Source organism: Arachis ipaensis, chromosome B6, assembly GCF_059453495.1.
Source record: "Arachis ipaensis isolate K30076 ecotype BB chromosome B6, ASM5945349v1, whole genome shotgun sequence".
Classification (NCBI taxonomy): domain Eukaryota; kingdom Viridiplantae; phylum Streptophyta; class Magnoliopsida; order Fabales; family Fabaceae; genus Arachis; species Arachis ipaensis.
In genome coordinates this window covers 69,948,504-69,973,769 of record NC_142441.1, presented here as the reverse complement: position 1 = coordinate 69,973,769, position 25,266 = coordinate 69,948,504, and the positions used below count along the sequence as shown (strand labels likewise).

The window sequence follows — 25,266 nt, the reverse complement described above, 5'->3', positions numbered from 1 at the left end:
TAATTAGGTCATTTATGTATAAAAAATATTAAAATTAATAAAATATTTCTCTTGAAAAATATGAAATCAAAGATATAATTAAATTTTTAATTAAGGACATACACCTTTAATTTACAAAAAAATATTCCGTTAATTCTATTTTTTTTACACTGACAATAATTAAATTACAAAATTAAAAGTAGTATAAAAATTTAATTAACAAAATCTAAAGATTTAATTATAAATTTAGTGAAATTTTAGAGATTAATAGAATAATAATTTTTTTTTTATTTATTATGGCCAGCCACCAATATGCATTGATATTCAATTTCACACAATGTTATAATGTTATATACATATATATGATATTTAAATTGGAATTCTAGAAAGATGACGTTCATATTCAAATTCTCATAATTAGATTACTAAATAAAGTCTTAGGATTTTACTTTATTTATACACTCTCATACTTTTAGCTGAATTCTCAAGTTATTAATTAAGTTCATTATATGAGAGTGCATGATCGAGGGGGAGCCTCTAACTCTAACACCTTACTGAATCAGTATGCATATTCAGAATGGACCCACCAGATTCCCGGTTTGGTTATTAGGTTTGTACAAAATTGGGCCTACTGCTTTGTTTTAAATTTTTGTACTACTTGGGCTTAGGTCCACCCCAGGCCCATTACCCCGATCACGGAGTGGGGACAAAAAAGAAGAAATAATAAAAAAGAAAGAGGTAAAAAAGCGAAAAAGACAGAAGGTGTGAGCTTCGTAGCTTCGGTAATCGCCATCGTCCCTGAGAAAGATTGAGTGCAATTACTGAAGAAGACAGTTAGGTGTGTGGCTCTCTCCATTGTTTTTTCCACTTTCATTCATTCTCATCTTCTCATACCTCCAAAACCAAAAACCCACTATTGACATTTCAGAGACACATTTTCCATCTGAGTTGTTCCTTTCTCATTGGACCCGCCACGTGTCCACTCCCAACATATAACACACCGTACCCCTCACTGCGCTCGCGGCGTCTCTTAGCCGCGCTGCCGCTTCTCCTCTTAACGTGCGCCACTATTGTCACCGCTTCCCGATCCGATCATCCAAACCCTAGTTTCAATCCCGATTTCGCGTTGTTGTTCTGATTGCGAGATTCGATTCTGATTCTGATGCCGATTTCAGCTGGGAATAGCCGTTGAATACTGAATTCTGAATTCTGATTGTTATGGTGATATGATCTTGGAATTTTTGAGAGAGAGAGCGAATTTTAGGTGAGGAAACGAAGAGGAAGATGATGCAGAGACGGAGTCCTCCGAAACATAGGCACGATGGGACTTCGCCGCTGCCTCTCGGCATGGATTGGAGTCCCGCACCTCGAAAATGGGTTGGCTTTTTAGTTTCCCTGCTTAATAATTCTAACCTTTTTATTCACGCAATTGTGCAAGTTTTATCCCTTTTCTTATCTTTTATGTTGGCGAGTTCGATCAACTTCATCAGTTAAAATAGCGAGTTCAATTTCGAGGTTCAGTGGTTTTGGATTGATTGATGCGGAAAGCTTGCGCGTGATCGTGGTGAAACTGTATCTATTCTTTTAGCATCGATGAGTGTGACTTTGTGAGTGCTTTTAGGGTGTGGAATTGTAGAAATCACTTCATTGATCAATTGGAATGCCATCTGATTTGAGCAAAGAATCTTCATGTATAGTCTATCTTTATATTTTGCTTCATTTTTAATCACATTCAGTGTCAATTGATACCGTTACTGGAGTCAATTAGTACCTTACCACAACACTGGACTCAGTTCAGTTATCATGGAAGTGTTTTGTTGAAAAGAGTGTGTTGACCCTTCCTTTTATAGTTAGCATGTGGGCTTGCAGCGAATGGCAAAACAAAGCTATTGATTTGTGCTTTTTTCTTCTCTCTGAGGAAGATACATATTCAATTTATCTAATATTTTGAAAATCTAAAGTAGTCATATAAACAGGATCAGTGGTGGCTCTCTCATTTTCATTTTTCTCCCATTAATTTTTAGTTTCATTTTTGCAAGGAATTCTCTTCAATTTTATTTGTCATTTCAGATATGTTTGTTCTGTGTTGTATATTCTGCCATTATTGGCTAATTTATCTCCGTTTACCATTTTCCAATTTTTGTTATATGCTTCCTATCTTCTTGGCTTTTATTACATGAAGAAATTGGAAACTTTGTAAAGTTTCTTCTTTATTATTTTTGGTGTGGACTACTTTCTAATTCAGAAACCCTATTGCACAGAATGGGCGAGATACAGTATGGCCACACAATCATCGTACTGGTTGGAGTTACTGTGTCACAATACCTTCTTGGGTTTTCCTTCCGAAATCAAAGAATTCAGATCCTATAGTGGTAAAGTTGATAAATAACTTGTTTTTAATTCATGGTCAGATTTATGTATTATTTGTACGACCTTTCAGCTTTGTATTAGTAAGGACTAGAAGTATATGAGCTTTTTTGAATTTTGATGCAATTGGAAATCATCATTTACTCCTATCTTATTCCTTATATGGTCGGTCTTAAATATTTCTAGGTGTACTGAGACTATATTATTGAATGGGTGAGAGATGTAATGGGGAACAAATCCTACTTTTTGCACATGTAATCAGAGAAGTATAATATTACATGAGTTAGTTCACACTAATACTAAATGTCAAACTAAACTATAATGTTTGACCAACATGGGAGTCGGGAACTTCTTGTATAATGGTATAGATATTACAGGATACTCTCAATTTCAAATACGTAACCAGTGTGAAATTTTTTATTGTTCTTTTTTCTAATTATTGTGCATAGGGTTACCACCTTAAGCATGCAGTGGGAGTCTTCTTATAATGTTGCCATAATTATTTTAAGAATAATACATTCATGCCAATATGGCAGCATTTGTCTTTATAGTCATATATTAATGGGATCTTAAGAGTACCCTTGTGTTTTACTTGTTAATCCCTACCAAATAAACCTGCTACCTGATGGTTCCTTCTGCCGTTATTATAACAAATAGTACCTAGTATGTCAAAACTAATGGGATGAGTAGTAGCAAACTAGCAGTACTATGCTTATGCTGTCAATGGCAGATGGGTTGGATTAATTGAGAAATAATAAAGTGGATTCCTCCTTCATAGGCATTTTATTCAGCTCGTTCAAATGTTTAAATTGGAATAACATTATTCTAAACAGAGCAGAACAAATGAATGTAAAGGAGGGATATTTAAAACACTAACTGAGGTGTCTAAGCTTTAATTTATAGCTTGTCCATATTCCAATGTAGTATTTTTGTCAGTGTTAATTTTTAACATTATTAAGGGACAGTTCTACAGGGTGCAAGTTGGCATTCAGTCACCAGACGGGATTACAACACTGCATGTAGTACTTAGAAGGTTCAATGATTTTCTAAAGTTGTTTGCCGATGTAAGTTTATGCTTTACAATTGAATCTTAATTTTCTTGTCATGTAATTACTTCACCTGGAGTATGGCAATCAATTGGTAATATGATTTTGTGTGTATATGTACACCTGTGTTAGTGGTAAACTCTATTGCCAAGCCATTGATTTATTTTTTCATAAACCCACTTGAAAATTTATTCTAGTGCCTCTGAAATTTAATAGTGAAGACGCATACGAAAGAATGAGACAAATTTTTTTTTTTTTTTGGGGGGGGGGGGGGGGGGGTCCACTCTATTGCCATCTAAACTGTTTGTTAAAATGCAAAAGGCATTAGTAATGAACTATGATGCACCGGAGAAGCATTTTTTATTTCTTTTTATTAAAACACAGTTGGACACGAAAGACACCCGTTGGACGAGTGTCGAATGAGTGGCGTGTCCGAAATGCGTCCAACATGTAGACACGGCAACTCAGCAAAGTGTCCATGCTTCATAACTAATGAATGAACATCCCTTGATGAATAGACAAGTGGCTGGGCTATTGAGGGATGCCAATTGAAAGAGTAGTTAGCACATGGTATTTAGATTCAACCTTGTATATCTATCCAAATTAAAATGCTATTAGAGAATTGATTTCCATAATTCCAAAGTTGGAGCCAAACCAAATCTGAAGGAATATTGATGCCTACTTTTTGACGGGCAAAAGAGATATTGCTGGGAAATTTTGAAAAAAAAGTGTGTGCTTGCAATGTCACATCAGAACATGAGGGAAGCCATCTTTTTTGTACCGATGGTAGATATGAGGAAGAAACCTAGAGACCTAGAAATTTTGCATGTGTGTGCATGCTGTATGATAGATAGAAAGCTAGATCAAGATTGTGCATCTTTTTTGTTACTGATGTGTACAATATTTTTCCACATGCTGTCTTTTTAGGTTAAAAAGGAGTTTCCCAGGAAAAATATCCCTCCAGCACCACCCAAGGGACTCATGCGATTGAAAAGCCGGGCTTTGTTGGAAGAGGTTGGAAATGCCTTAAACTTACTGTAGTAACAGTTCTTTGTCACCATGGATCTGCATAGAGCATGTTGCTTGAATTTTCTTTCAATTTAGTCTATTTGATATAATAAGATGTCGTGAGAATATATGCCTGGATGTGTGGCAACTGAAGCTTAGTAGTGTGTCCTTTATATCTGCATGCCTTGTCTCTAAAAATGGACTCCATTAATTTTTTTTACCAAAAAGATTGAAATATGCTTAATAATTATTAATTAAAGAGCATTTATTCTTATCTGGACTTTTGTTAAAGTCCTGGATAGTGGATGATTCTGAGTTGGTGGACTTTTCTCTTAAAGATAACAGCAGGAAGTGTCCTATTTTTTTGTGTATGACTGCAGCCACAATAATTTTCCTCATGCGTTTCCATCTAAATTTTGTTTTACCCCTGACATTCAACAAATACTTGAATTGGATAAAGTATACTTTGGGGGATTATGGAGCATACAATACATAGGTGAAAGTTACTCCATTCCATTTACTCCTTATTTAGATTGAAGTGTATAAGTTGCAAATCATTTCAGAAGAATTTCTCTAAATACTCATTAAATGCATTTCTTTTTTTTTTTCTTTTTTTGTATATGTAATGTTGAATAATTAAATCTTAAACTTGGGGTTTTCTATTTTCTTGAGTTATCTACAATGCTATGAACAATAGGCAGGTAGCTCCATCTAAAATTAGATGGATTCTAATTTAAATTGGGTTGAGCGAGCTACCTTGCAGTTGTAGACAGTTATATGTGAATGAAAGAGTCGAATCAGCACAATATATTTTTACATACTACTTTTCCTACAGAGAAAGTCCTCATTGGAGGAGTGGATCACCAAACTTTTGTCTGACATTGATATATCAAGGTGCGCTGCGGTGGCATCATTTCTTGAACTAGAAGCTGCTGCTAGATCCTGTATGTGATTGTCTTCTACATTTATTGTGCCTTGTACACGTATTGGTTTTATCTCAAGTGTTTTTTTTTTTTTTTTTTTTACTTGTACCTGAATTTCCCCTCAGCTTTCCAAGATGCAAGCCAGCAGAGCTCTGAATCAGATCCTGATTCCAATAACAGAGCTTATTCAGTTCAATCACCTCTCCATTCAAGCCTATCATTGGCTGCTGGAAGTTCATCTATTGCCTCTGATTATGGTAGTGATACAGCATATGAGCCATCTGATCTAGGAACTCCAAGAATTGGACGTGATGACAATTCTGAAGGCGGCACAGATGATCTAACAGTAGATGAAGAGATCACAAATCCAATGGAAAAGCTTATGAAATACGGTATATCAAATATTGATGAGGGTTTGTTCATGGGTCAGACTATTCTAGAGCAATTGGAAGGCCTTCCTAGGCATAAAGTAAATGCCAGACATGTCAATTATGTTACAGAGAAGGAAAAGAATAATGGTAATTCTTATAATGCTTCACATTTAGCTAATAATTCTATGGAGCTTTTCTCTGAGACTGAGCATGCTCCTGTTATCAATCACACTCGCAAGCTTTCATCTGAGAGTATTGGGAGTGATGGTAGCTCAATACGAGGTAGTGATATGTCTAATTCTGGATTTCGAAATTCATCTGGTGATGGTTCTCATGACGTTCCTGGAGGTGCTATGGTTTCAAGACCAACAGATATTATGGGCCGTGCACAATCACAGTCTTCTGGTGATGGTCAAATAGTCCTTCCACTAGATCAACGCAATAAATTGAACAGGATTCTTTTAACCATGCAGCGAAGGCTAGTCAGTGCAAAAACTGATATGGAGGACCTTATAGTCAGATTAAATCAAGAGATAGCTGCAAAGGATTTCCTCACAACGAAGGTAAATTTCGTTAAAATCTGTGTATTGATTCAACTCTTGCATTCACATGCAATTACTGATTGGATCTGTTCAGGTCAAGGATTTGGAAGTAGAACTTGAAACTACCAAACAGAAAAGTAAGGAGAACTTGCAGCAGGCTATTCTGATTGAGAGGGAAAGGTTTACGCAAATGCAGTGGGATATGGAGGAACTCCGGCGGAAGTCACTCGAAATGGAGATGAAACTGAAGTCTGAATCGGTATGATATTTGGGTTTGCTCCACATTTATCGAACATTTTCTTTCTAGGAAACTGATCTTGATAATGACTCATGGTGAGATACAGGGTGGAAATTCAAGTGAGAATTTATCAAAGGATGCAGTTGTTCAGCAGAAAGATGTACTGTTGCAGAATTTAAATGCTGCTAAAGAGCAGCTGGAAATTTTGTCAAAACAGTATGGGGAGCTAGAAGTAAAGTCAAAAGCAGATGTTAAGATTCTGGTTAAAGAGGTCAAATCTCTTCGTAATACCCAAAAGGAGTTGAAGAAGGAGCTTAGTGAGTCAGTAAAGGAAAAGTGTGAAACTGAGGTAGGTTATCAACCTGTAAATGGTTACATCTATCTGGATGTTCTTCCGTGCTTCAAATCTCTTCGTTTGTGTTTGCTTACAACTAAACTAAAAGAAATCTTATTTTCAAAAACATATTATCTATATTTCTTCCTACACAACAAAATTCTTTGTCTGCTCTAGAATTTCCTTTCCTTGTATTTTGAATTTATTATCATGCATTTATTAAGTTTCCTTCCTTTCCAAGCTTTTACATAAATATCTACTCGAAATATAATGCTTTGCTTGTGTTGCATTTGTGTATTTAGAAACTTATTCAACTAGAAAGAGAGAGGAGGGAGCAGACAGAAACTGCTTGGCGAGAGCTGCTGCAAAAATCCCGGCTTCTTTTCAACCAGCTTCAAGAGTGCGATGTCAATCTTCCTAGCGAAGATGAAGATAGGGCAACAATCAAGAGTTCATCATCAAGTGAGACTTTTAATCAGTTAGCAGCATCTGATGGACAAATTGACTTCCTAATACGAGAGGTACAAGATATGTTTTTATCTGTGGTTTACTGTTTCTACCAATTAAGTAGTTTTACAGTTCATTGTAACCATTTTTATGTTCCATGCTACTCAACATGGTTACATAATCTCCATTCAAATTTCAGGTAGAAAACTTAGGGAAGGACTACGGAAGTGGTGCTTCTAGTGTAGATAAAACCAATAAAATTAAAGATGGTATACTCTGTGATGATGAAGTGAGAAAGATCATTGCAGATTTGTTCATGGACAATGTTAGATTGAGAAAACAGACAAACCGCATTACAAGGCAAGCTTTCAAATTGGACATGAAAGAAAATGATGCTTCTCCTACGGAAAATGTAACAAGTATTTAGGAATATTTATGGAGCGGCAGTATATATTTTTTCTTCCTTTTTCCACTTATCCCTGTGGATGATCACTTGCTATTCCTATTAGGTGACTTGACCCAATACTGAATGAAGTAGCCCCCTCGTGTATTTTCCACTTGTACCAGTTCTTACCTTGCACAGATAATACGAGCTTTTTTACTTTGCACCACTTTATTTATTTACTAGAAAGGAACTTTAAATAATCAAAATCTGGAACTCATCAAAGGTAAAAACTGTCTGCTCTTGGCTGAGAGGAATGCTCTCCGTGTCTTACAAAGCAATATTTTGTGACCCATAAGAGATTCTAATTCCATAGTTCTATACCCATTATAAATAAGTTTTATATAACTTATTTGCTCTCTTCACAATATTAAAATAGTAACTCTTGGCCATAATTTATTTCTATACTCATTTAAATGTGGTTGTATTTAATTTGTTTGCTTTTTTCACAATATTAAACCAGTGACTTGTTACTAAAATTCACTCCTACACAGTACACTCGGTAAAAAAAAATTTTAAATCATTTTTTCAATAATATACAAATAAAATATTTACTATGATCTCTCTTGAACCGTTTAAGATTTTTAATTCTTTACTTTTTTGAATTTATTTTTGGCGTTTGATTGATAAACTAGGGGAGGAAGATGAGGCTTTCAATTGACAACTTGATGCCAGAAAATTACATTGCTTCATTAATGCTTGATCCAAACTGTTAGCCATACATAATTGCCTAACATGTACAATGAGAGAGAGAGAGAGAGAGAGATTTCCAGGATGATCATTTGAGGGGGAAGAGCATAATGATCAGTGATCACATTATGGCCTCTGATTACTCAGCCAAAGGAAGAATCAACTTCACATCTGCATGAAATGAAAGTAAACTTATCAGTTATCAAGAAGATAAATAATAAAATATAGTGATATTGATTTTTTTTTTTTTTACTTTTTATCGTGGATATTGAATTTTCGATAGTAATAGTAACATAAAGTTGGAAAACGAATTTATGTTATCCAAGTCATTACTTGATCCGACATTGACATGTCACATACTCACATTAGCCATTGTTTTCATGACTACTTTTACCTTCTTATCCACCCCAACCTTGATGTGACACGCAATCGAATGACTTGGTATTTACACATGTACTACCTCTGTTTCAAAAATCAATGTCGCGCTCAACTAATTTAAGAAAAATCATTATGTTCGGACACAAATTGTGTCTGTCCAAATAATTGAAACAGAGGAAGTAAATAGTAAATAGTAAATACTGTCTCATGAACCAAGAGTTGACACATAGGAAAAGATTTAAAGTTTCAAAACTGTTGAAGATCATGGTTTATCATTTTTTTAATTAAATTTGTCGATATTTGATTGGAATGAGGGAAAGATTCTCATCCAAGAATACTAATAAGAAACAAAACAGTTATTTTTCATAGTTGTTTTTGTTTTAATGAGTAAAAACAACTATATTGTGGCCCCAACAATGGCCCTTGGTAGAAATTAGTAGTAAACAGAAACAAACCAAGTAATGTGTCTTTTTCTTGATTTCTATGTTGCCAAGGAAAAAGGGCACTAGTAATTCTGGAAGCAATTGCCATAAAAAGGTGCCAATAAGACTCCAAAGGCTTTAGAAAAACATAAAAGTTGTTTGAAATCTTTCAGACACAAAGCATGGAGCAGAATGAATGGAATCATTCCAAAGCCAACCATTCTTGGTGGAAAAAGTTGCGAGTACCTGGAACATTTATCTACTTCACGTGGCTCAACGAGGACGTAGAGTGGTTTTCCGATAAGCCTACAGTGTCCCTGAAACACAAAGCCATAATTTACTTTTCAGCTCTATGATTTCAAGAAATATCAAATTAGAATGAAAAAGAGTTACAAATATTACATAATTTATTGTTATGTTGATGGGGTGTTTAATGTTATATTTTACAAAACATGAGAATACCAAGTGTATTTTCACCTAAATATCATGATCTTTAGATGCCTAGAATCTAGTTGGTTTAAAACTCATGATTCATTTTAGTACTCCCTCCATCCAAGAATAATTGTAACATTTATGAGTTTCATTTTTGTTTGATAAATTCTGAGTCTTTTGGATTACCAGTAACAAGATAGAATTTTCTGCTACTTTATCAAGCCATATACATAAACATAACTTAGAAAAGCTTAGCAATTATTACCTTAACATCCGGCACACCGATCACACAAGCACATTCCACTACTTCAGCACCAGAACGTTCTACAAAATAAAAAGTTTCATGAACCATGTCCTTGAGACAACATAAATCGGAGTAATTATCTATATGTTGTCGAAGTGGCCGGAAAAATAAGCCAAAGCAGTGAAACCCTGAAAGCAAAAGAAAAAGCCTGCAAAAATCACCTAGAAGTCTTATTGCTGCCGAGAGAGTTCCACCTGTGGCCACCAAGTCATCGATAACTATGGCTCGTTCACCCGGCTGGACAGCACCAACATGTAACTCCAAACAATCAGTTCCGTATTCTAGAGAATACTTTTCTGATATTACTTCGCCTAAACGTGAAGAATGTTAAAGTCTAGTCATAATGTGAAGGCAAAATACATACATAACTCGAAAGGCTGAAGAGTAAGGTTATCAAATTCGCAAGTTCGCCTAAATTCGTGGCAGTTAGGTGAATTTGAACTACAAAACTCAACTCGTAAGCTCATAAAAAAGAGTTTACTCTAAACTAGTAAGCTCGATTTGGGGACTTGAACTAAATTAACTCGTAAGAGAACAAGCTAACTCGAGACTTCAATAAAGTTTGAAGAGTAAATTGATCTTAAGTGATGTAACACACACAAGTAAAGGTAAACATTAAGTAATAAACAACACAATTAGAGACAGATTTTCACTGAGAGAGACCCCAATTCAATTCCAAAAAGAAAGTGACATATAGATTGTGTTGTCACGTTGTTTTGGTCATAGTTAGGTACAATGTCACGTTCCAACAAACAGAGACTTGGTAGCAAAAAAATTTCCAAGCCATAATTAAAACATGGCAGAAAATTTTGCAATTTTGCGGCTCTTTAAGGGAATTCAATGAATGCTCCACAAGCAATAACCACCACTCAATTTCAATTATATTAGTTAAAAGTTGATAAAAAAAATCAGAAATATTTGGTAATCAGAGAAAATCAGCCAAAAACAGTCATAACTTGTCTTATTTAAGATTCATTAATTGTTGCGACAATTAATGAATGCTAAATAAGACATGTTCGGGCTCTTTTTTTTGTTTCTCTAGCATTTCCGAAAAAAATAAAAAAATGAGCCTAGAACACGGATTAAATGTGCTCAACAAACATCCAAAATCTTTCTCAACATAGAAACAGAGTTAATACCTGGCAGCTTCCTTGGTTTGCGTAAAGGAACAAATTTTGCACCAATCCCCAATGCAATTGAGGGACCAAACAAGAATCCCCTAGCTTCCACTCCTACACAAGCAATATCATTTAAAGTAGAAAAAAATATATATATTAAGCAAAATGGGAATATAATATTGGTGATTTATGACATACAAACAAACCACCACCCATCTAAGTGGTTAAGTATGAATTCATTTTAGAGCAGAAGAAGGATCCAATTCAGCTGAGTCATCAATGCTTAGAATGACAATAACAACAAAAGATTCTGAGTCTGAACTTGTTTTCTGTAAGAGATTATTACAAACAAGAACTATACGTGGCTCCAATGTCACCATATTTATTATATTTTATAAATCATAAATCAAAAATGAAAATCACACAGGTGAAATTTTGTAAGATAGATTGTTCTACTACAAAAATGATTTGTGCATACCAAAAATCAGCCACTATTATAAATTTGTTGAAATACAAAATTCACATTAAAAATAAGTTAAACAAATTCATGGTGACATTCTCATTCTCATTCTCTCACCAAAAATAGTTTCAGCTTCACCCTACTGCACCCACGTGACACTGCCAACTTGTTTCGCAAAAAAATTAAAAAAAAAAGAAAAAAAAAAGAAAAAAAAGAAGAAGCATTTACCCCTGTTTTCATTCCTTACCCAAAATTAAAATAAATAAATAGATATTAAGCTCTACCATGACAATGGAAACAAAACAAAAGGTAACAACGACGATCAATTGGTGATGAAGAAGGTGGATGTGGAAAAAACATGTTTTTATCATTTTTTTCGTTTTTTTTTTTTTTTTGTTTTAAGAAAAAAAAAGGTAGTAGTTGAGTGAGAAGAAGCAGAGGTTACCGGCAACAACGGAAATGTGCATGTCTCTGTAACGATCGACAAAAATGTCGACCGTGTCCTTAAACGCCTTGTGATCCAACAACAATGTCGTTATGTCCTGAAACATTATTCCTGCAAATTGCAAAATAATATTAATAATAATAAATAATAATAATCTCATTCACTTTATTCTTCTTCTTCTTCTTACTATTACTTAAAAATGAAACAGCGCAATATATAATAAGCATAGAATATTATGAAACCAGACAGCCACAGCTGCAGATCTGTTCGATGAAGAAAGTTCAAAAATTAAAGAAACCGCAACCAAAAAAAAATATTTTTTTCTTTTTTAGTTATTCTAAAAAATGAAAATAAAAACGTTGTAAGAAAAAAAAAAAAAAAAAAAGGAGACCTTGTTTGGGGAAGTGAGGAACGACTCTGATGGCTTGAGAAATGGCTTGAAGCCTTGGGTCACCCTTGAGGCCATTCTCTTCAGCGAACATTTTGTTTTGAGTTTGTGTGTGAAGTGTGAAGAGTGTGTGTGAGTATATGTGTGGCAGCTTCGATGAGTACTGTGTTGACTGTTGACTCTTGTTGTGTTGTTCGGTAAAAACCAAGCTGCTTTTTTTTAGTGTTTCCCTCCGAAAGTGTTGCAGAGAAAGAGAAAGAAAGAGAAGGGGTTTGGTTGGTTTGAGTTTAAAGTGTGGATACTTTGTTTCAGGCTTATTTATTATGCTTTCTCATCTCTCACTCCAACTCACTCGCCGGCTATGAAGCACACACTTTGCTGAGTTGTCGTGTCTGCAGACACATTTCGAACACGACACTCGTTCAATATGTGTGTCTGTTATGTTCAAATCGTGTCTCAATAAAAAATAAAAGAAATTTTCGGATACACTTAGACACACTTAAGTACCATCACGTATTAGCGTGTCCGGTCTTATTCTAAATATAAATTCTTAAAATAAATTTAAATATAGTATATATTATTATTTATTAAAATAAAAAATATTTTAAATACTTGATATAATTAAAATAAGACATTAAAAATAATTTAAAAAATTAATTTATATGTTAATATCAATAAAATATTAAAATATCATTACGGTTTATCTAAAAAATACTTTATATTTTATATGTATACATGTCCCCATATCATGTAAGATTTTAAAATTCGCATGTCGATGTATTTCGTGTCGTATCGTGTCTCATATCCGTGTCAGTGTCCGTGCATCATAGCTCACAAGTCATCATAGACTACACAATTTTTCTTCTTTTTAAGAACTTAAATTGGACCATTTACCAAAAAAAAAGTGGAATTTTAGGGAGAATGATATTTGAAAATTTTTTTTTTACCTAATCTATTATTGTTAATTTAACAAAAATACTATATGTATGATAAATATTATTAGATGTTTTATATGTTAATATATATTTTATATTGATAATTGATTTTTTGTATACACCTAGCATAATTGTTAGTTCAATTATGATTTTTTAACATGTTTTTTATTTTTATTTTATCTTTTGATACATTTGAATTTAATAATTTTTTGCTGGACATTTCTTTGAGTATAAAAATATCATTATCCTTTTGATAAATTAATTATTATATAGTTGTGTATATTTATATTTATTATTTTATATGTTTTTTAACAAATAATCAATTGCTAAAATAATTACTCTTTTATAACGGTATAAATAAACTGTTTTATTCATACAAAAATGTTAAGGAGTTGTTGATTATAAAAGTTTGGTTATTTTCTTTCTATGCACATGCTATTTAATATAGTAGGTAAATGATTAAATTTATCTCTAAAAGATCATTCGTTCACTAAATTAATTTTTTTTAAAGATTTTTTAATTAAATTTGTCATTCAAAAATTTTAAATTAATCGCATTAGTCTTTCTATTATTTTTTTTGTTGACGCTACCAAATCAATGTGTTGAACAGTATTTTTTATAAATTAACTTTTAAATTTAACATTAACTTACATATTATCTAATCTATTTCTAAAATATATAACATTTTAAAATCTATGCTATATAGACATATAGTATAATTAATTGGATCTTATTCTAGTATACCATTAGAAGAATTTTGTTATGATATTTATATTTTTATAAGGGTATCATTCCATCGTTAATTTATTTGAATTTTTTCACTTATGTACACTAACTAAAACAATTATTATTTTGATTAAAAATATAAATTATAAACATATAAAGACAAAAATATTTTTCATATCTTTTTTATATCAACTATGATTAGTATATACAATAAAAAATCAGCCATCAAATCAACTACTCATATAAAATATATATTAAAAATAAAATATATATTTATATATAAATATATAATAATATATTTAGTAATTAATTTTTATGTATACATACTATTTTTATTTTCTTTTAACTCTATTTTTTTCAACTTCTATCAATATCCTCTCTTCAATTAATATCTCTCTAACAATAGCAAGAGTATTCTAGAGAATTTCTTATGTATTTTGGGAGTAAAAGTGAATGTTTTTGTTTTATATCATTCATTTTTTCTATCTCAATAATGTGAGCTAATTTGAAGTTAATTTTCTCTTATTACCTTTTAAAAATTTAAATTAAAAATAATAATAAATTTATAATACTAATATAAAAGATAATTAATAAATTAGAACAAAAATTTGACTTGTTCACCCGAACTTATAAAAATTTCTCGTGTGTAATCTATCACCTTCACTCCAACAACTAACATTTCTCTCCCCAAAAGTTGGAGGCAGAAAGAGCCAAGCCAAGCCAATGGAAGAGAAGGGTAGGAAAATAGGAGTGGCAGAGCACATTAGGTTTTAGGTTTGAAAATTTTGAAAAAAATATATTGTAATATTGTGATAATAATATAATATTGAAATTTTAAAAAATATATAGGAGCAAAACCTAAAAAAAAAAAAACAATAGTAACTCGTAGATGATCTTATCTCAATGTCTCGACTCTAAAATTGTACAAAGAGTTTATCTCAATTTCTCATAGATTATCTCAAAGTCTCAGACACAGAATTTGTGTATTGCTATCTAAATTGTGGATGTATGTATTTTTTTTTTCTTTTTAAAATTAGGAACAAAACTTGAATTCAAAATCTATAAATAAAAATGAAAAAATTATACCATTTAAATTATAGTTCCATAAAATTGTAGATGTATGTTAACTGTTACTGTTTTCATGTCTTCTAAGTTCTATAAAGTGATAAACACGCTTATTAACCAAATATCACGCGCTGTTTTTTACTTCTTCCTTTCTTCTTTTGACTTTTTTTTTCTCTTTATCGTTGACACTGACTAACTGTTAATTCAATTTGGTTAGTCTTGCAAAGAGAATGGCAAGAAAAAAGCACTTATTAGTTATTAGCAAAGTTTTACGTCACGACAAAAGACTTTTTTCCTTTTAAGTATTAATTTTACGGTTGTCACAACTCACAAAACTAGTATATTGAAGAGGCTGGCTTTTTTTAAGACGGAAGAATAATGTGTATAATATTTTAGAATTTTTTATTTAAATAAATAAATTAATTATAATAATTACCGAAATAAATAATTTAAAAAATATTTATTAAAATAAATATTTTTTTATTTCGTTTATACTATAAACGAGATAATTTTGCATGTATTTCGTTTACCGTGTAAACGAGATAAGACAGGTGGACGCGAAATGTGTATATCTCACGTGGATAATGGGAGATAACGTGAGAGATAACGGTTTCCATTCTCTTATCAATATACCATCAAACATATTTATTTTAATCTCTTCTATCAATCTTTTTATGTACTAATTATATGTAAAAGTTTGGATTATTGATAATATTAATATTTTTTAATATTTTCAATTTTTTTTAAAAAAATACATACTGTAAACAAGATACATGCAAAATTATCTCGTTTACAGTGTAAATGAGATAAAAGAGATATTTATTTCGGTAATTATTATAATTAATTTATTTATTTAAATAAAAACTTCTATGTGATGATAATTTAGTATTTCTTAAATATAGATGTTATTTTTTAATTTAATTAATAAATTTAAGGGTTGGATTTAAAAAATAATAAATTTATTAAAAAAAGTTGACCATCAGATTTTATAAAAATAAAAATTTTAAAATTTAATAAAACAGAAATCGAAAAGCGATATACTACTCCGAGAGTTAGATTTACATATTTTAAAAAAAAAATCTAAAAATATAAATCTAAAGTTAAATTTGTATATCTCAAAATCTGATTATTTAATTGTTAATGTCCAACTCTATATCATAGTAAAACACACCAAATTTTAATAATATTAAAAATCACTTTTTTTTTTACCAAAAATAAGAAGACTCGAACTCGCAACTTTTTAGATGAATATAAAAAAAATTATATCATTTGAGCTATAACTTGACAAAAACACTATTGTTTATTTAATATTAAAATTAAAAATTGTATTAAATGCAGATTATTATTTTATTTTTCTGTTGATATATTATCGCATACTTTTGTGCATATAGATTATTGAAGATATATTAATTTATCTTCTATCCTATTTTAGAGTCCGAAAATAAAAACAATCAATATAAACCTATTCAAATCCGATAGAATAGGCAACAAATTTAATATTTTTGGCCTAAAACTGTTTATTTTGTGTTTTTTTATGAAAAAATTTAAAAATATAACAGGCATACCTATTTAATCCGAGAAACTTTTATTAAACGAGTCGAATTTTTATTTGGTAGACTCATAAATAGTTAATATATAATTAATATAACCTATTTAATTTGTAGACTTAAATATATCAAAATCTTAAACAGACCAATCTGATCTATTTAGTATTGGTTTGAATTGTTTTTTTTTTAATGGTCAAAAGGATTTTTTTTAAATAAAATACTTTTATTTAATTTAAAATGTATTTAGATAAGTTTTTTGAAAAAAAAATTTTTTATTAAAAGAATCAAATTATTTACTTTTTTTAAAAATTAATATTATCTTACTTAAAAAAAAAAAAGAAAAAATATTTTTAATGTTTGAAAATTATTTTAAAAAAAATTATCTAAATAAAAAATTATTTTTATCTATTAATTTTTTTTAAATAAAAAAATAGATACTTTTTCAAAAGCCAATCCAAACCAACCCTTAACCGAATTAGTAAAATTCATTTATTCATTTTAGTGGGATATGTATTTGAATTATTTTTCTCCACATTTTCGTACAATGTTCATTTGGGAGTAATTTTTTTATTCATAAAAAAAATGGATAAAAATTAATAATAGAGTAATTTTTATTTAATTTTAATCTATTTTTATTTTATTTATTCTATTTTAATATCATCATCTCTCAATTTTAATTTTGTTGTTATCCATGATATTTTTTAATTTAATAAGTCAATGATTAATCTATCATAAATCAAAACTTTATTTAAAAATTTAATAATAAATTAATAAATTAATGAAAATATTTAATAATAAAAAAATTAACAAAAAATAATCAAAATTTTTTTATTTAATTATTATGATAATTAATAAATATTAAATAAAATAAATTTTAACCCTTTTTTTTAATTTCCCTAGCATCACTCTATAACCACAAAACCAATCTACTCCATTTCAATTTCAATTTCAATTTTTAAACTAAAATAGAGTTACTCATTAAAATGGAGTTAGAGCCTTAGAGGAGGATGGGAAGGACGCAGACGCGCTAGGAGAGGAGAGTGGTGCAGCCATTTTTATTGGATTGGTGTGTGTGGGAGGAGTGAGGACCCATGAGACGTAAGTGTTAGAGAGAAGCACTGTTCACGCGCACGCCAATGTGTAACATGATAACCTTATAATTAATACCTTTAGACCATCTATCACATCCCTTAGATTACAATATCCTCTCCTTCCCTTTCCCTTTTTCTCCTCCTCCAAATCATTACACAAATTTTTTGTTACCCACATCGCCTCTTAACCTAACAAGTCAAAAACTATAGTCTCTCAATTTGATAAGTCAAAAACTATTCATTTATGATTATGAAACATAGACATTTTATTTAGTTACTATATTTACGTATCGGATATATTTTAGACACGAGACTTATCCATATTCGTTTGATACGTGTGTCTGTTGTGTTCAATCGTATCTTAATAAAAAGTAAAAAATTCGTCTTCAACCACGCTTGGACACACCTAAATACCATTACGTGTTAGCGTGTTCAGTCTTATTCTTAACATATATTCTTAAAATAAATTTAAATATAGTATATATTATTATTTATTAAAATAAAAAATATTTTAAATACTTGATATAATTAAAATAAGATATTAAAAATAATTAAAAAATTAATTTATATTTTAATATCAATAAAATATCAAAATATCATTACGATTTATCTAAAAAATACTTTATATTTTATATGTATGTGTGTCCCTGTATTTTATAAAATTTTAAAATATCCGTGTCGTATCGTGTCCGTATCCGTGCATCATAGGCTTACGAATATAAATTTTATTTAAGAATTTATTATTAATTAATAAATTATTATATACACAATATAGAATTTAAATCCACAATATTTAAGCAGACAAATAAATTGATTATTCAACTATCTAGAATTAATTATCATTCATTACATATTTATAAAAATTCCAATAATCTTTTTAATAAAAATATTAGAACTTTAGTAATTAATAAAAATTCAATTTTTTATAATAAATCATTATTTTATCTATTCAAAAGATTTATTTTAGATAAAATTATACTAAAAAATAAAATTGATATTATATCCCCAAAAAATATTATATTTAATACATTTTGTCTAATAGATTTAATTTTCCAAAATAATTAATAATATGATTTTATCAAAACAAAAACTTTTTGGAAAAAACAAAAAGTAGTGACTTACTCAATTCTTCTATCCCTTTTTCCCATCTCCCATAGCCTATCATTCTCATTTCCCCCTCTCTTTTTCCCATCCAATAAATCCAAACACAACCTCACAACCATATCATAGCTGTCATTAGTTTTTTTCTTTTTCTTTTCTAAAGAAAAAAAAATATTAATTTAATACATCAAAAAGTAGAATTTATGAAAAAATTATTATAATAATATATTCAATTCGCTAACTAAATACAAAATCTAGCTTGGATCATTATTTTAACTGCAAGTGGATTATTGCTTTGAGTACTTAATTGTGACATTCTATGTGCTGGTGCTCTAATCTAGATAGATAGAAACTAGAGAAAGTGGAATGAAAAATGAAGTAAAAAGAAAATTAAATATGGAATCAGAATATTTTGTGAAGAGAGAAGTTGTGAAGTAAAAGAGTAAAGAGTTCTTTACTTTTAAATTATTTGATAAAACCTACAACTAAAGATTTTGATTTAAACTGTTTGAATAATGTATGTAAAGTATATGCACTCGTAATAAATCAAATGAAGCGATGAGTAAGAGAGTTATACAATGATTAAAATTAATAAAAATAGGAGAAAATGACACTTTTCTCTGTAAATTGTCAAATGATATTTCTCTTCCTCCGTTTATAAATGTAATTTTTTATTGCAAAATTAAAATACCATATATTTTAGCTTATTTGGATAAAATATCCTTGAATAATCATTACAATTGTATATATAAATTATTAATAATTGTTTAATTGATTCAAATAATAATAATAACAATATAAAATGTATATTTATTATTAATGTACTAGCTTTATTTATTTTTAATATTTTATAACACAATAGAAAATATTTATTTTAAAATTTTTATATATTTATTGATTAATAATAAAATATTAAAAATAAATAAAATTTATTATATTAATAATAAATATGTATTTTATCTATTATTATTTAAATAACTAAATAATTATTGAAGGATATTTTAGTTAAATAGACTAAAAATATATTATTTTAATTTTATAAAAAAAAGTGTATATTTTATAAATAAATGAGAGAAAAGTATTATGTTTAGACGTTTGACATTTTTTTAAAAAAAGGAGTGTCATTTTTTAGTAAAATAATCACTTATAGGTCATTTAGTAAAATTCAATCACATTAAAAGATTTAAAAGACATCAAACATAACCAAAACAAATTATTATGGTATGTTGATTTTCAACATTGTATGGCAGAACCTCCCTAATAAATAGGTTACCATCTTAGAGTTTTGATTTTGATCGAAGATTGAAATTTTTTCAAATAAAGAAATAAAAAAGGTGTGTTAGACTAAAGTCCAAACAACTTATCCATTTAAATAAATCAACGGCTAAGATAATGACAAATCAGCAGAGACAAAATCCAGCAAGAAAAACAACCACAACGATTCATGGGACCCTTCTTCAGTTTCTATCTTGATCTTCTGCCAACACCATCAAAGAATCTAACATCAACATTGGAGCTCAAAATATTATCCATGAGAGATGGTACTCTGAAAGCAATCGTGACAAGAAATTCCAATCGATGTTTGGAACAAGTGTCTCCTATTAAAAATAATTAATTTTCTTCAGGGTATTGGACTCATTCTACAAGGAATGGTTCTTGCAAGTTGCAACAATAGTTGCTTCGTTTAGATGATTTGGACTTGAGGATTACTCTAGATAAAGGAAAAAAAAGGAAGTGTATATATTATTTCAATTGAATATTTATTTTTGTTTTGAAAAAGATTTATAGATATATCGAGGCCTGCTACACATACAAGTCTTTTTGACTTACAAGTTTTACAAGTTGCTACACATACGGGCCTTTCAATGCGTTATTCAACCGTTTCCTGTTTTCAAAGCGCTACACTCACGACTCTTCTTCTTCTTCTTCTTCTTCCTCTTCCTCTTTCTCTTCCTCTTTCTCTTCCTCTTCTTCTTCTTCGTTTTTTTTTTTCGATTTTCATGGTTTCTGAAATCAAGCTTTTGAAATCGTTTTGAAGATAATGGAACTTCAGAAATACACTCAAAGGATTATAGAAATACACCCAAATGATTACAGAAATACACCCAAACGGTTACAGGAATTCACCAAAACGATTATAGAAATACACCAAAAGGATTACAGAAATACACCTAAAGAATTACAAAAACTACACTCAAAGGATTTAAGAAATACACCTAAAATTCGTTGAAATACACTTTATGCATAATTCAGAACTCTTTCTCTTTCTCCTCCTCATCTTCTGCTGCTTCTTCTTCTTCAAAAATGATTTCAGAGCTTGATGTCAAAAAATAATGGAAATTGAGAATAACGAAGAAAGAAAACAGAGAGAAAAGCACGTAAATGAAGAAGGAGAAAGAGAAGACAAGCAACGAAAGAAAAGAAGAAGAAGAAGAGGAAGAAGAATGTGTAGCAAGAAGAAGAAGAAGGTGCAGTGAAACCGTGCAGTAACGGTTGAAGAAGGAGAAAGAGAAGGCAAGAAACGAAAGAAAAGAAGAAGAGGAAGAGGAAGAATAACGTGCAGCAAAAAGAAGAAGGAGCTGCAGTGAAAACAGTTCGAAGCATGTTAATATAGATGACTTGTAAAGACTTGTATAAAAAAATGCTTGTATGTGGAGAATTTCTCATTCTCTTATTGAAAATAAGTGAATGATAAATTATTTTTGTGAAAAATTACGATATTAAAACTACTCATGAAACAATATAATATAAATTGATTTAAAAAAATAACAAAAAAGTTATTACTTTTTTTTAGATAAATCAATCAAATCAGTCTTTTAAATATATTATTAGAATAAAGTATTATTTTTATTCTAAAATAAATTTTATTTGTGTCCTTAACATTTGTAGAACTGATTTAATATTATCCTACCATTAATTACACATCATGAGCTTTAGTTGAAGTTTTAAAAATTTATTCTTAAAGTTAGAATATAAAAGCCTGGGACAGAACTAATGATCTACTTCAGATAATAGCTTATTAAAAGTTAAAACTAATCAATGCAATATTTACATAATTCATTTTTTTAAAGATATATATATTTGAACCTGAACACAAATAGTAGGTACAATACTAAAATCGAACACCTTTAAATGAGATCTAATTGAGAATAGATACATTTAAGTGAAAATAATTAAAAAATATAATTTGAGATGTTAGTATAATTGATTGTAGAATAACATTAAGCTACTTTTATAAATATTAGTATAATTTAAACGTTAAGATAATTAAAATATTAAAAATACAAACATGACTTACCCTAAATATTAGAGATAAAAATAATAATTTATTTTATATTATTTGCAGCATAATCATTTATAAATATTAAATTCTAGTTTATTAATTAAAAAATCATTTGAACATTATATTACTTTTAAAAAATCTAGTATTAACTAATAAATTATTATATAAATAAATAATATTCAAATTTTTAACATTTATTTAAACGGACCAAAACTAGATACTTGACTCGTTCAAGTTGTTTGTGAACATTGTATTATTGGTTTGGAATAAGAATGCTAATTGGCCACAAGAATGCAAGTGATAGTAATCCATAGATTGGTACAAAGTAATTATATACTAGTGTTGATGATGGATGTGATTGACTTAGATCTTCTTAGGATCGGTGACCCCACTTTAATTTGAGTGCATGATTTTGTATATCAATTATGATGAATTGCTATTAAATTTTCTATATCTTAGGTGTGGACCGTACTATAAACATATACCTATATGATGAGCTTTTCTCCCTTATGCGGAAAGAGGCACCTTCCTATTCCACCTAACCCCAACCAAATCTTTTAAACTTTCACAATTTTTTTACACTTTATGGCTAATCATAACCTGACATATACTACCCCCACTCTTTGTTTAATTAAAAGTATTCAATCAAAATACCTTAACAGCCTAACAATGAAGATCCTTTCGAAATCTAAAATATTAACCATTTTCTTTACTAGTACCTTTTTTGGACTTTAGCAGTCGCAAGTTGATTTTAAAAATACCTAGTACAGATAATGATCTAAATGGAGATCTTGGACACTTGCATTTTGCCATATCAAGATGAGATTTTTCATATTTTCTTTTTCATGGTGCAATTATCAAGTTTTGCCACTAATATATGATTAGTTAGAGTGGAAGATATATTTTCTTCTTTAGTTAGTTATTTTATATTTGAGTTTTGGAGATTGGAAAAAAAAAATCATCACTTTATTTATATTAGATTAGTTTTTTTTAACAAAAAATTTCAACAAAGTAAAGTGAAACAAAAAAAATAAACAAAAAATAAACAAACAAACAATATAAGTAACAAAATAATTTATTCCATTGTTATTTTTAGGTTTAATTACTCTGTTGGTCCCTATAGTTTTGCAAAATTTTTAATTAGGTCCCTATACTTTTTTTTTCTTTTAATTGGTCCCTGCACCAAATTTTTTTTTCAATTAAGTCCCTATACTTTTTTTTCCTTTTATTTGAGTCTCTGCACCAATTTTTTTTTAGTTGGGTCTCTATACAATTAAGCCAATTACTATTAAGAGGGACCTAATTAAAAAAAAATTGGTACAAGGACCCGATTAAAAAGAAAAAAAGTATATGGATCCAATTAAAAATTTCGCAAAACTATAGGAACTAATAAAGTAATTAAACCTTATTTTTAACATTGTGATCAACTACAAAAAAAAATTCACACCATTTTACTTTTTGTAGCTTTGGAATGAGTTATTGATAATTTTCTCCACATCTGCTTCCTTAGCTTGTTCTTGAATATCTTCTTATAGTTTTATTCCCTTTTTTTTAGACATTTTAGATAATTATAAAAAAATTCATCAACTATTTTTTTACACCTTTTTATTTTGAATTTTTGTTTAACTCTCAAAATATTTTTTTAATGTGCCTAAAAAGGACCATTATTTGCCAAAACCAGATAACTATGTGCAGTGCGGAACCATAAATTTTATATGAGGAGATCAAAATTAAATGTAAAGTAAATTAAAATATATAAAAAATTAACAAATTATAATTTATAATATATATGTCAAGTCAATAATTATATTATATAAAAATTACATTGAACAACATACTTTAAAATTTTAGTATTTGTAGATTTTTTTGATAATATTTTATATAACTAAAATAATCAATTATCATATTTGAAGTGAATTTTAAAATATTTTTTTAATATATACAATGATATAATTTTATTCGTATTTCATCTTTGTTTAAAATATCTTATTTTTATAATTTTCATATTTACAAAAAAATATTCAGTAGTTGTTGTGATATGAAAAAAAATTAATTTTTTTTATGAAAAATACATAAAAAAACATGAAAACATAAAAATTTATTAACAATTAAAAAATAACTTTAATTTATTTAGATCATCTTAATTTTTAGGGCAATTTACATAAATAAATTATTTGTCTCTCAAATTTACGCAATTGCATTGTTTCAAATATAAAGACGCAAATACATTGTTTTATATATCTATAGAAACCGCTACTGCCAGTAGCGGTTTACCGAAACACATAATCCGCTATAATCAGCAGCGGATTACATGTGAATGGGGGAACCCAGAAACCGCTAGAGGCTGTTGCGGTTTCTGTTTGTTGATGCTTGGCCATAAACCGCTACTGCCAGTAGCGGTTTATGTGTATTGGGACACGTGCCTAAACCGCTGGAGGCAGCAGCGATTTACGTTGAGTATATATTTTTTGCAATCATATGATTTATATGGATAAAAAATAAAGTAATTTTTAAAGAAAAAATGTATACTTTAGTGAATTTTTTACCAAAAATAAATTATTTTATCATTCATGAGTTTTAGATGGAATGAAGATAAAAAAAATAGTCTTAGTTTATATATTTTAGTACTTTGTGAGTACTCACTCTTTGATTTGCTATTTAGTTTCATCTTAATAATAAATACAAATAAAAAATTATTACATACATATTTATATTTTCTATTTTATTCATCAAAATTATGATACTATCACTATTATTTATCCAATCAATCAACTATAAAATACAAATAGTTTTTTTTTTTTAAATCTTAGAAATATAAATGCAATGATCTTTTGAGTTATATGGCTAAAGTTTGAAGATGATTTTTTAAATACATATTAATTGATAAAATTTTATATTATTATGAATTATTTTTATAAATTAAAAAAAAATAAAATTACTAATATCTATCAAAATAATTATACCTCTCTATCAACATAGATTTAATAAATATATAAAAATTTATATTTTAAAATTTAAAATTAATTTTATTTTAATTTTTTAAATATTTAAATAGAATATAATTTTAACAAAAGGCTTCTACAATTACAGAAAATATATATTATTTGGTCTTGGTTTATAAATTTTAAAAGAGATGAGAATAAAAAAAATTAGTCTTAGTTTATATAATTTAATATTTTGAGTA

At 29.0% G+C, this 25,266-nt stretch overlaps 2 protein-coding genes across 6 annotated transcripts; one reads left to right on the top strand and one right to left on the bottom strand.

The window, feature by feature from the left end:
* Positions 1–727: 727 nt before the first annotated feature.
* On the top strand, positions 728–7,897 carry LOC148561255 (PX domain-containing protein EREL1-like). 4 transcript variants are annotated; one of them, XM_088489340.1, is made up of 10 exons: positions 728–1,356; positions 2,241–2,351; positions 3,312–3,410; positions 4,320–4,406; positions 5,236–5,344; positions 5,449–6,257; positions 6,331–6,495; positions 6,581–6,823; positions 7,111–7,329; positions 7,455–7,897. In XM_088489340.1, the coding sequence occupies exons 1-10, from the start codon at positions 1,264–1,266 to the stop codon at positions 7,680–7,682; spliced, it is 2,163 nt and encodes a 720-aa protein (XP_088345466.1). In that variant the 5' UTR covers positions 728–1,263; the 3' UTR covers positions 7,683–7,897. The 4 variants fall into 4 exon arrangements, with proteins under 4 accessions (XP_088345466.1, XP_088345468.1, XP_088345469.1 ...); XM_088489342.1 differs by having other exon boundaries at positions 741–1,356; positions 3,320–3,410; XM_088489343.1 differs by having other exon boundaries at positions 908–1,586; positions 3,320–3,410.
* Positions 7,898–8,366: 469 nt separating this feature from the next.
* On the bottom strand, positions 8,367–12,633 carry LOC148561254 (adenine phosphoribosyltransferase 5-like). Of its 2 annotated transcripts, none has more exons than XM_088492012.1 (7): positions 12,338–12,633; positions 11,947–12,057; positions 11,063–11,155; positions 10,085–10,234; positions 9,885–9,943; positions 9,434–9,504; positions 8,367–8,558 (listed from the first exon to the last, which is right to left on the bottom strand). In XM_088492012.1, the coding sequence occupies exons 1-7, from the start codon at positions 12,426–12,428 to the stop codon at positions 8,531–8,533; spliced, it is 603 nt and encodes a 200-aa protein (XP_088348138.1). In that variant the 5' UTR covers positions 12,429–12,633; the 3' UTR covers positions 8,367–8,530. The 2 variants fall into 2 exon arrangements, with proteins under 2 accessions (XP_088348138.1, XP_088348139.1); XM_088492013.1 differs by lacking the exon at positions 8,367–8,558 and adding an exon at positions 8,638–8,849 and having other exon boundaries at positions 12,338–12,622.
* Positions 12,634–25,266: the final 12,633 nt, after the last annotated feature.

Bases quoted from the DNA above. Each gene is read 5' to 3' on its own strand.
- LOC148561255 (XM_088489340.1), top strand. From the start codon at position 1,264: ATGATGCAGAGACGGAGTCCTCCGAAACATAGGCACGATGGGACTTCG. The intron at 4,407-5,235 runs GTTGGAAATGCC...CTTTTCCTACAG, and splicing joins GCCGGGCTTTGTTGGAAGAG to AGAAAGTCCTCATTGGAGGA. The intron at 6,496-6,580 runs GTATGATATTTG...GGTGAGATACAG, and splicing joins TGAAACTGAAGTCTGAATCG to GGTGGAAATTCAAGTGAGAA.
- LOC148561254 (XM_088492013.1), bottom strand. From the start codon at position 12,428: ATGTTCGCTGAAGAGAATGGCCTCAAGGGTGACCCAAGGCTTCAAGCC. The intron at 12,058-12,337 runs GTCTCCTTTTTT...TGCAATTTGCAG, and splicing joins TCCTCACTTCCCCAAACAAG to GAATAATGTTTCAGGACATA. The intron at 9,944-10,084 runs GTGATTTTTGCA...TTTATTTTGTAG, and splicing joins GGCAGCAATAAGACTTCTAG to AACGTTCTGGTGCTGAAGTA.